At 30.2% G+C, this 12,153-nt stretch overlaps 2 protein-coding genes across 3 annotated transcripts; one reads left to right on the plus strand and one right to left on the minus strand.

The window, feature by feature from the left end:
- Positions 1-3,636: 3,636 nt before the first annotated feature.
- On the plus strand, positions 3,637-6,893 carry LOC8261119 (ras-related protein RABA4d). Of its 2 annotated transcripts, none has more exons than XM_015715552.3 (3): positions 3,637-4,088; positions 5,944-6,442; positions 6,542-6,893. In XM_015715552.3, the coding sequence occupies exons 1-2, from the start codon at positions 3,862-3,864 to the stop codon at positions 6,386-6,388; spliced, it is 672 nt and encodes a 223-aa protein (XP_015571038.1). In that variant the 5' UTR covers positions 3,637-3,861; the 3' UTR covers positions 6,389-6,442; positions 6,542-6,893. The 2 variants fall into 2 exon arrangements, with proteins under 2 accessions (XP_015571038.1, XP_002513185.1); XM_002513139.4 differs by having other exon boundaries at positions 3,639-4,088; positions 6,545-6,893.
- Positions 6,894-7,331: 438 nt separating this feature from the next.
- Positions 7,332-8,369, minus strand: LOC8260768 (pathogenesis-related thaumatin-like protein 3.5). Its single transcript, XM_002513138.4, has 2 exons — positions 8,170-8,369; positions 7,332-8,079 (listed from the first exon to the last, which is right to left on the minus strand). The coding sequence occupies exons 1-2, from the start codon at positions 8,216-8,218 to the stop codon at positions 7,424-7,426; spliced, it is 705 nt and encodes a 234-aa protein (XP_002513184.1). The 5' UTR covers positions 8,219-8,369; the 3' UTR covers positions 7,332-7,423.
- Positions 8,370-12,153: the final 3,784 nt, after the last annotated feature.

Genomic DNA, 12,153 nt, shown 5'->3' on the forward strand with positions numbered 1-12,153 from the left:
ATGCTACCCGTGGATGAATTCTTAACTGAATTCGATTTCTCTCTTGAGATAACCAAATTCCTAAACCTAATAACCTAAAGTTGGAATCTCTTCCTAATGATTGGTTCTTAAATTAGCATTAAGCTTTAATCCGCCTCTATTAAGCTTTGTTAATTCTTAATCCGGCTAGTTAATTATCCTTATCTCTAAGCGATTATTAACCAGTTCTTGCTATTCAAAATTTCAATTGCCAAATGGACTTCTCAATCACACAAAGCAATCTAAACACACAATTCATAACGTCTCATGAATAATGCATTATCTTATTAATACTGAAAGCAAGAAGAATACAAAACCAACTCAAACAATCCAACAATATTAATATTAAGCCAACATAGTAAAGAAATCCCAATGGATTTAAGCAGTCTAGGTAAACATGTTCATGTTTAAAACAATCTAGGAAATCAATTACAATGAAAGAATAATGAAAATAAAACATGTACACCCTTTTCTCTCAAATTGGATGAACAACTCCAAATCTGGATCTACACTTTGATTAATCTCCCAAATTGCCTCTTGAATTGCTCCACTACTGTTTTGCACTCGGAACCTTGCGATTTCGGGATTCTTCCTCCCTGCAACTCTCTCTCGCACTCAATACTGTGCAGAAACCGAACCAGCCGCTAGGGCTCTATGTCACTCCTTCCCCCTCTCTCCCTTTTTTTACCCTAAAAAATACATTTTCTTATATATTTAATTCAGCACGGCCGGAAGACAATGAGTCCAGCCGTATTTGAAATTATGAATCTCACACAACTAGGGTTTCACCACGGCCGTGTTGCCCCCGTGCTGGAGGCCGTGGTGGCTACGAAAACCGTGCTCAAACCATTATTTTGAAGACCAAGTTTCGATGGTTGGTCATGGCTAGAGTCCAGGCCGTGATGGTCAGCACGGTCTTGACTCAGGCCGTGCTCAATGTGTGCAACGCGGGCTCTTGTCCGATCTTGATGAATTCTCGTCCGTTTCCGCACGTATTGATCTATAATTGCTTAAACACCGATAACGGTCCTATAAATGCGCCTGAAATGCTAAAAAAGATAAAACACGGGTGATCTGGGAATAAAAGTACAATAATTGCTAAGAACATACGCAATAATATGCAAGCAAATATGTGTAAAACTATGCACATCAGTTTTACTTATATGCTTCTTATGAAGCTTTTTTGGTAAACAAGTAGTAATTTTTTTTATCGTAAGTCTTTTTCCTGTCAAATTTTGTATTGCAGACAAGTTCTAATGTTAAGTTAAGAGTAATACAAACCAATATTATTTAAGCCAAATTCTGTGACTTAAATTTCTTCAATTCACTCTTGCACACGAGAACAACATAGGATCAGCATATGATTTAAAGCAAAATATACTTATATTACCTTAATTTAAAGGAGCATTACAGTCATCTTTTTGCATACAATAACAGTCATCTTTGCCCCATTGCATTCCCCAAACTAAAATTAAAAAAACTATAAAATAACATTACCTCATAACACTAAATTCTATACCCAACTGTTTGACATTAACTCAAGTAGGCAAGAATTAGACAAAAGCCAAAATCCCTTCTTTGATTATTTATATAAGATAATCAACATTGACAAGAAGTAACATGCCCACAACCATTTTTCCCTTCTCTTCATTCGTTGCATGTCAGCCTCTGCATTTTTTATCCTCTTCAACAAGCCAATAATTATTTATTTTGCTCTTGCACAAATCAGTGCATCAATCCACCTAAAATATGAACAAGATCCATTATCACATGCCATGAACCTCCTACTCGAATTATGGTCTGTCCATGAGGTGCTCATCGCGCAATGCCGACCATAAATGCATACATCAACAATATTATCTATTTTTCAAAAAATAATTGTAGAAATTGAAGGAGAAAAAAAGAAAGAAAATAGACAATGAAAAAGATAATTGAGTAAAATCTCTAAATTCTAACACTTATATGGGGTAAGTTAAAGGTGGTAATGTCTTTTTCATTCATTATACCAGGTCAGCAAATTGTTTCTCATGTTTTGCCATGGTGGCATTTTATTTTTTACCAACCTGAAGTAAACCTGCTAAAATCACCAACTTGTTCACGATTTCTAGGTTCAACAACCAATATGTTAGGGAAAAAGTTCACATATTAGTTCGTCAAATTTTAAAAAGTTCGGACACTACAAATGTCATCATTCCTTTCACTAAATCATCACCCTTATTCATTCTCATTCAATTTCACAAGAGACTGGAATTATTCGTGCCCAGTAGATTGGCTATTTTCTATGCCTAGGAAGCTTTAAACCTCTAATTTTATGACCCTTATGTGTTCGTTTTGTTATAGCTTAGTGAATTAATTACCTAAATTGAAGTTTAAATGATAAAAATAAATAGATTAAGTGTTTAATATAAAATGAAATGCATTATCGATAAAATTAACTACATAATAATATTCTTTAAGGTGCCATTTTAGTTTATATCCATCTCATCTCATCAAGCGCAAATATTTTTATCGAATTATAATTAAGTTGTTATTTTAGATAATTTTATTTTTAAATTTAAACCGTAACTTTTTACCATCTTGAATTTAGATGAAGATATTATGATATTAGAAATATATTATAAAAAAAATTAGCATGCATCATCCTTTTTTCTGTTAGAAAAAGATATTATTTTCTATATTAACAGCCTGTTTGGATGAAGGTTTTTAAGATTTTTAAAGATTTTATAAAATCTTATTTAAACCGTATTTAGAAAGGAATATCAATTATGAAATAAGCTTTTTGGAGATTTTAAAAATCTCTAAAAACCTTTAAATTTTTAGAGACTAAAATATTAGAGTTGATTTTTGAAGAGATTTCATGTCACAGTTTTTTTTAAAAGAAAAGATTTTTATAACTTTTTTTAAAGATTCTTTTACGATTTTTTAAAAATTTTAATTTATATAATCTTTTATTTTAAAAAGTTTTTATCAAAAAGAATATTAATAGTATACATAAAAAATATCAAAAGGATATCACTTACCGTCCATTTTTATTTTATATCTTTATGTTTCGTATCTAAGAATTGAATGACATTATATTTTTTTTCTAGAAGTTAATGTGTTTTAATGATATAAAGATATGTGTTTTAATGATACGAAGATATGTGTTTCAAAAAATATATTATAATATATTAAAAAAATATCAAAACACATTTAAAAATACATAAAACATATAATTAAAAAAAAAAAAATCATTTAAGGGTGCCAAGAGCGATAACAGTTTTATATCAGCTATTTGAATTTTTATGATAATGAAAATATGGATATAAATGAAAGATGAAGACCATACTGTCATAATTTAATTAAAAAATGATAATATAAAAATATCAATAAAATATAAAAAAATATCATTGTATAAATAATTTTTTTTTAAATATTAGATCATAAAAAAGAATTTGAGCCATAAAAAAAAATTTTGCAACCGATTTTCTATATATATGTAAAATAGCCATAATTCTTTTTTTTTTTACCTTGTCTATAAATAAGCATTATTAAAGCTTGATATTTCTGGACCTCGAGTACAAAAATACTTGGTAGAATATCTAGTATCTATGAAGGAAGAGAAGAGTATAAAAGAACCGTTTAAGTTGGCCCACACAAGCAAAAGTCGTTGGTCTGTCTTGCTTCTGCTCTCTTCCTTTTTTCTCTCTCAACAGGAAAACATTATTGGTTACCATTTTCTTTCCCTTTCAGTTTCCATCAAAGCCAAACCCAGTCTTAATTTGTCAGCTCACATATAACTTAGTATTAGCTTTTAATTCCTTTTCTTTCGGTCAGTAAACAGAGAGAAACAGAGGGAGAGAGATGTCAAATTTGCAAGCGAATTTCAATCAAAAGATAGATTATGTATTCAAAATCGTACTGATCGGAGACTCTGCTGTCGGGAAATCCCAACTATTGGCTAGATTCGCTAGAAACGAATTCAATTTAGATTCAAAAGCAACCATCGGAGTTGAGTTCCAAACTAAAACTATTGTTGTTGATCACAAAACTGTCAAGGCTCAGATTTGGGACACTGCTGGTCAAGAACGGTACTCTCTCTTTCTCTTTCTCTTTCTCTTTGAACTAATTTGACTATATGATGTTCTGGGTATCTTGTTTTGTTTAATTTGTTGGATGATCACTGAGTTTAATTCAGCTATTTATATGTTCAAGATCCAAAGTACTACTGTTCTTTTTGCTTCTTTTTGTTTTCTTTTTCCTTGATATCCCCATTAACACGGTTGAGGTGTTCACTCTTGGTACCTTTTGATTGATCCATTGTTGGTTCCTGCTTGAGTGCCGAAGTGTTGAAAAGGGGGTTTTGCAGGTTTCTTATGTTTAAATTTACTCATTTCATAGAACAAGACTTAAAGACTACAATAGTGGTTCCTTTTTTCCTTAAATTTTTTTTATTGCTGTTGTGCTTTGGCTACTTTATTTTTTATCCTCTCATTTCTTTTCTTTTAACTTTTTAATTTTAAGATAGCATTTGTACCAAACGTTTCCCTCTTTCTATATCTTTTTCCGTAATGCTTTGTTTGTTTTAGTTCTTCAAACTTCAAATGAACTCATCTCACCTGGCCTGAAGCAATTTTTGTTTTCAGGGAAAGCAAATACAGTAGGTCGTGAAAGTGATAAAAGGTAGAGATAGAATCATATTGACTTGGTAGCTTGCTGAAAACGAGTTAACTGCATTTGCACATGTAGTATATGTCTAACTCAAAAAAGGAAAAGAAGTTATGACTATATCATTTTTACTGGTGCCAATCGTTTGAATTAAACATGTTTGTGCATCACTTGTACAGATATCATAATTGAAATTCCTTAATATAAGTAACTAGCAAGTAAGCCGATGGCAATAAAGAGCTCCAGTGAAAATAGTTCTGTAATACAAAAGAACTGTTGGAATTTAATGAGTTTAGGTTAGTAAAAGGCAGAAGGGGAATCGTGTTATAGATATACTATAAATGAGGCATGATTATGGTTGAAATGATGATACAAAAAAGTCTTAGCGTTTTTTCCCTTTCAAGTTTCATGCATCTTCAGGATGTTTTGCATCACTAGTTGTCATAATTGTGGAAAAGTATTTATATAGTTCTGAACCAAAAATATTGGGCTAGGAAGAAACAATTTTTTCATTCAGTAATATTGTATGAACTTCTTGTGGTGGAAAGGGAAACTGTGGGTGATTCTCATAATGAACATATATTAGGACCTATAGAAGGCAAAAATAAATTCCCACTAACCAAATAGTGCTACATATTGATTAAAGAACTTCAAGAAATGTATACACCTTATTTGGAAAGTCTAAAAAGTAAAAATGCAAAAATTCAATTCTATTTAGTCAATTCTTACGTTTGGAAACCTCATAGTTGCTAGAATTAAATCCTACCAACTTTAGAAAAAAAAGAAAAGCATTTTGAAAGAAATTAAATCATATCAGAAGTGACATAATTTTGCAAGAACTCAATTTAATGAAACTTTTTCACATGATTTGTCCAAACAAGGCCTTAAGGACTTGTAAACTACTCCAAATGAAGACTGATGATTATTAAAGGGAGTTAAGTGGACACTGCATTAAATAACTTATGATGTTATGATTAGATGAAATGGGCTTTTGATAGGTTGAATTAGACTACAGAGTATCTGTTGCTTTCTGTGAAACGTTAGGCTGGAAAATATATGGGCCAGCAAGAAAAACTTACCTATATTCATTGTTTTGATTGTTTCTCCATGTTTTGTTAATCTCTCATCTACCTGGTTATTCTGTGATATGTTTGAATATGCATACAGCTGTATTTATCCTCTTTATATTGACAGGATTTTTGGACCACTGCTGCTTCTACATATATGTCTAATGTTGGATAGACTTATTGATTATTTATATTGTGGATGCAATCTCAGGTATCGGGCAGTGACAAGTGCATACTACAGAGGTGCAGTGGGGGCAATGCTGGTTTATGATATAACCAAGCGTCAGTCATTTGATCATGTAGCCAAATGGTTAGAAGAATTGCGGGAGCATGCTGATAATAATATCGTCATCATGCTTGTGGGTAATAAGTCCGACCTGGAGTCCCTTAGAGCAGTACCAATTGAAGACGCCAAAGAATTTGCCCAAAAGGAAAACCTCTTCTTTATGGAGACATCAGCCCTTGAGGCCACTAATGTAGAATCAGCTTTCATTTCAGTCCTTACAGAGATTTATCGAGTTGTCAGCAAGAAGTCTCTAGTTGCCAATGATGAATATGGAGGGAATAATTCACTTCTCAAGGGAAACAAGATTGTTATCCCTGGACAGGAGCCAGAAATGCAAGCGACGAACTCAAGTTGTTGCAGTAGATCATAGGATAAATTTCCTTTCACTCTACTGCCTCCCGGGTTTTGCTATTGATAGTTTCAGGTAATTAGCTGTGCTTCAGTAACACGTTGGTTTTTTTAACTTTAAATATTAAAGTTCTTGCTTTTGCTTTAACATGACTATAATTTTTCAATTTGGCAGCAGATCATTGTGTAGCCCTGTTTTGTGGTTTTGTACATCAGGTAAATGATTTTCACCCTTCCTTAAGAACTTACTGGCTCATTGGCATTTAAAGCTTCGGGCCGCTCAAACCTCAAGTGCTTGTGAAATAAGATGAATATACATGGTTGTAACCCAAAGTTGGCTCATTTTGTTGTCATTAGTTGTTAGCTGTGATTGGCAGCTGAAACAGGAATATTGATCACAATTATAGCCTGAACAAGAAATATGCCACATACAAATTCAGAATGACCCTTTTCCTATGGGCAGCATATAGATAATGTTCATTTACTTTTGAAGGATTTTTGATTTTAAAGAGTTTTCTTACTAATTATTTTTTTTTTCTTATTTCGATAATAATTGCTTGAATTATATAAAATGATAGATATAAAATAATTTTTTTATAGAGAATAAAATATTTTATAATATTATAGTTATTTTTAATAGGTATTATTTATATAATGTAAATAATTATTAATAAATATATGTAAAAAATTTGATTTTACAGTTTGGTTTGGATTAGTACAAGACGGATCGATTCTGGTATGGTTATGGTATGGTTTTTACTAAAGAACCAATACCATACTGTAATAGTAAAAAAAATTTAATCAGTTCAATTCGGTTATAAAAAATTTCGGTTATTTCGGTTATGGTATTTTTCGGTACGGTTTTTCGGTTCATGCGGAAATCACCGAGATCCATGCTCAGTCCTAGCAGATACCAGCAAGGATGAAAGCCTTGCATGCAGTTTTTATCTACATCTCCATTCCACTAAGTTTAATCACATTCCATTCTCTTATAGATATTTCATAAACAATTCATGCATAATGTTTATTACATTCACAATCTCATTGTCATGAAACTTCAACAAAACTTAATTCTATAATTAGCGTCTTTGCATGTAAATGTGCTTGTTGCATCATCATATGCATAACTGTAATATGTAGGACAAGCGGCCTTGAATATACGTGAAAAACCTGTAGGCTTGCAAGTCTGAGGAGAACCATAGGCACCACTGCAACAATATTTTGGAGTATTGTATGCTGTGCAGGCACTCTTGCAGGCAACAATCTTGCCATTATTTATCACTTGTAGATCCTTGGGGCATCTCGGATTTAGGTTTGAAAAGCACTCTACCTTCTTGCAGTCGCCAGAGCCACCATAAGGGTAGATGGAAATAGGGATGTTGTAGCCATCAACAAGGCTAACATCGTAGAAGTTTAGGTCATCCAAGGTGAACTCAGCTAGTGTGACTGGTGGTACACTGCCAGCCCCACCACAATGTTTCAAGCCGCCACAGTCACCGGTGGCGCATTTTCCCTTGCCAGTTTGATCAAACTTACATCCGGTACGAGCCCAGAAGCGGCCTGACCACTTGTGAGGTACATTAATCCTCATTGTTCGACCTGGTTTTAATCTAGTTCCACCATTGATTAGTAAAGGTCCTTTACCTGAAAGAGTTCCTGGCCATATGGTTGACCTGCAATTATTTTGGAGGGTGAAAATTGCAGCTTCACTGCCTGCAAAAAAAATTCCCAGACTCTTAACATCATTACATAATGGACAAAACATCATTACTATAGAAAAGGGAAGCATACTATTCTTGTTACCTAAGAATGATATCAAAACCAAGGTGAGAAGAAACTGCCAATTTGCCATGTGAGGTGCAATGATTCTTCTTCTTCTTCTTCTTTTAATTTTCTTTCCAGTTCTGGGTTCTGATTGTTGAATTTGGAGTAGATGCTAAGATTGAAATTTGATAAATGAGATTTCTCCTTCTCTTATTATGTTTTATATACAAGGGAGTGGAAGAAGTTGGCATGTTTGTAGAGGGAGGTTCAACAAATCACCTTATATAGTGTGGTAAGTTGCATTCCAACTTAGTAACAAGTTTGTGTATTGACAAGTGTAATTTTGTGACGAAATGACAGGTAACCAAAGCTCCAACATCCCTTACCCTTTCTATGCTAGAACTGATCAAATGGTTAAGTCATTCTTGTGAAACTGCAACTTCTCAGGGACATTTATGTTCCTTTTTTTTTTTAAATGAAGTTATCAGACAGAGTTACTCTACTAGATTAGTAAAAAAATTAAACAATTAAATTAAATAAATGACACTACAAGCAGCTCTCATAAGCAAATCTAATATATATATATTTTAAAAAACTGAAACGAAGAAAATGATTTAACTACAACTTGCCATAAAAAATGATATTTGTTACTTTTTTATAAATACTAATTTAGAAAAAATCATTCTTTTCTCTTTTAATTTATAATTATAACAATAATAATTTTTTAAATTTTAATTTTTACATATATATTTTTAATTATTTTAATTAATTAATTAATTTATTTATTTTTCTCATATGATATTTCTTTATATATATTAGATTTGAAATTTGTCTAAAATTTTTATTTTTCTTTATTTACTAATTTGAGTTACATTAAGAATTTTATATTCTCTTTTCTTTTCTATAGATTAATTTTTTTGTTCATTTATGTTTTAACTCCTGTTTAATCTATTTATACTTTTTATTTTTTCTTTTTTAATGATTTTTTTTGTTAATTGTAAAAAAAGTCTAAATGTTATGTAATTTTATAAATTTTACCTATAAACAGTCTTCAAGAAAAAAATAAAAAAATTTATTTTCATGAGAAAGTATTGAAACCATTTAAGTTTTTCTTAAACTGATTCTACATTTTCTTTCTCTTTATGCTTCTATACTTTATTTTTATTTTTATTTACTAATGAATTTAGGATTTAAATATGATTTTTTTTATTTTTTTATTTCATATATTCTAACATTATTTATATTAGTTTTAAACATTCAGGTCAAAAAATTTATAAATTAGATAAATTGAATCATAAAAGAAAATCGGAACCAGCTTAGAACTAAGACTGGTTCAAGATTGGTTTCTCCTCATACGGAGCTAAAATTATCTAATTCAATTTCAACTTGTAAAAGGTAATTTATTTTAATTAATTTTTTATTTTTCAAAAATTGATTGGAACTGGAACTGGGAACCGGAACCGGACGGCGCCATTGCCGTAACATCTCTTTTATATATGCTAAGACAGTTATTATATTTACATTTGTTAAATTAATATTAATAAATAATATTTAATATATATGCTCTATTAACTATTTAGTTTATGTTAGAAATTATAATTATTTGAATAAAAATGACTAATATAATTTTTATATAAAGTATACTAATTTTAGCTTAAAATATAAATATAAAATTAACTCATAAATATAATATATATAATTTATCAATAAAGTATTTAATTTAGTAACACTCCATTAGTTGAGGAGACAAAAATGCTATGATAATAGTTATGTTCTCGCCCTCCATTTAGAGATGGGAGAATCTTATGCGAACCTGAAAATTCGATCCAACTGTTCCAAAATTTAAGTTGTTTCGACTTGAATTTTAATACAGAATTAAAGATGGTGATTCTATTAAGACTTGTATAGACTTTCTTTAAGTAAATTATTTTTAAAAAGTTTATGAATTTTACAGAATTCATGAATTTATGAATGTCTTCCACTGATTTTACTTATAAAATTTTTTATAAACATTGGTAGATTTTTACTGATTTTCATAAACTATATATTATCTATTATTTAATTATATAAAAATAAAATTGATCATTCTGTTTTTACTATTTTTTTTTCTGGATTTACTTTAAGCATTATTTCACATAATATTATTTGCAACTTCTTACACAAGTAATGACTTCATTTTATTATTATGTCAATCCATATTAATTTTTAAATTTTTTATCTCACAACATGAACACTATTTTTTTCAAGACGATAATGTTTTTTTTTAAATATTATTATATCACAATTTCTCTCCAATTAAACCATCAAATTTATGTCATACTCGCTATATTTTGTTCATTACCTATTAGATAAATACCTAAACCAACAACAATCACGTTTACCAATTATTTGATAAACACTTAAACTAATAATAATAACACTTACCAATAAAAAAATTATCCAAATGATCTTCCTAATAAAATCTATAAGTTTTTATGGGGATTTGCTCATTACAATCCTTTGAATATCACTAGATTTTTCGTTTGAATTTCATATTTTTATGAGGGGTCCTCTTAAAATTGAATTAGAAGTTTTTAATTAATCTTTTTATATTTATGAGTACAAAAAATATTATTGGTAAATAATTTTTAGTTTTTGTGTTTCATCAAGTCTCTTTTTTCTTTAAAGATGTTGGATATAGTGAAGAGGAATGGAGACGACCATGCAAGAGAATTTGAAAAGAAGATGAGTTCTTTAAAAAGAAAAGTCTATTGAAATCTTGAAGAGAAATGAAAGAGAACTCTTGAAATTTTTTATTCACAACGCATAAAAAGTCATAAAAAATATATAACATTCATGTTTATAAAAGTTTATGACTTTTTGAATACTAATTTACTTTTACAGGCTTAATAAAACTTATAATTTTGATAGACTTTTTAAAGTCTTTAAAATTCAGTCTTGAATACCTAATGACTTATACATAGTCTTTTAAAGTTACTATTGTATACACCTGTGGGCGGGGGTTTTCAGGCACGGACCCAATTGTCTTTAGTGACTACGATATTGCAAGGTTTTTTCAATCTTAATCTGGAACATGTTAATTAATCACAAAGACTAACACAAAGATGCGAGTCGCCACCCGGATAATTCGTCGAGACACTTTTATTAATGAGTGACATTTCTATATTCTATAAGGAAGTTTACGCCATAAATCCAAAAATGAATCCGGAGGCCAACTTCTCTATTTGTATATCTTTATCTTTAATTTTATTGTTTAACGGGCTATTCCCTATAAATACAACAATTATATTTCTATACATCAAACGCTACAACATGTGAAGTCTACCTAAGTCTAGTCCATTTTATTAAGTCCAACCCACATATTCAGAATTATTAATCTAATTTACTAGTTAATTATATACATGCTTCTTAGTCTAGTCCAATTTACAAATTATGCTTTGAATTTCAGCCCTTTAAACCTAAATAGACTATTTTTTATGATAAGGCTCAATTAAGTGGTCTTAAATCTAATATGACCCAATTAACCTAACTAAAACATGGCAAAGCCCACTAGGTCTATGTCGATTTTAGAGCTTAAGCCCAATTACCATTAATTTACATAATGAATTACAATTTTCATGCTAGGTCCAATTTTAAAACCTATGGTCTATATGGCTAGTTTTAATTAGATAATCATACAGTCATATATTTGGCATTCATAAAAAATAAAACAGGAAAGTAAAGTGTAGAAAGTAAATCTACCTATTACAACCTACCTACAACTAAGAAAATTGAAAAGAAAACACCTAAGACTAAGTACAATATATAAACATCTAAAAAATACATAAAAAAATTGAAGAAATTAGGGTTGGAAGGTGTACAACCGATAAGCTCTATGGCTTTTCCATGATGGTTCTTCGATTTCTTAAGCATTTTTGATGTCCTAAAGCCAATGTTACATGCACAGAAGGTTAAAAACTTATGACCCAAAAAACGAAGCAACAGAGATAAAAATGTTAAATTTAATGAAAAACCTAAGGGAGT

The sequence above is a fragment of the Ricinus communis genome, chromosome 6 (assembly GCF_019578655.1).
Source record: "Ricinus communis isolate WT05 ecotype wild-type chromosome 6, ASM1957865v1, whole genome shotgun sequence".
NCBI lineage: Eukaryota > Viridiplantae > Streptophyta > Magnoliopsida > Malpighiales > Euphorbiaceae > Ricinus > Ricinus communis.

What these genes read in the sequence shown, in the direction of transcription:
- LOC8261119 (XM_015715552.3), top strand. Translation starts at nt 3,862, where the DNA reads ATGTCAAATTTGCAAGCGAATTTCAATCAAAAGATAGATTATGTATTC. An exon ending in GACACTGCTGGTCAAGAACG is followed by an intron (nt 4,089 to 5,943) that starts GTACTCTCTCTT and finishes ATGCAATCTCAG; the next exon opens with GTATCGGGCAGTGACAAGTG.
- LOC8260768 (XM_002513138.4), bottom strand. Translation starts at nt 8,218, where the DNA reads ATGGCAAATTGGCAGTTTCTTCTCACCTTGGTTTTGATATCATTCTTA. An exon ending in GGTTTTGATATCATTCTTAG is followed by an intron (nt 8,080 to 8,169) that starts GTAACAAGAATA and finishes TTTTTTTTGCAG; the next exon opens with GCAGTGAAGCTGCAATTTTC.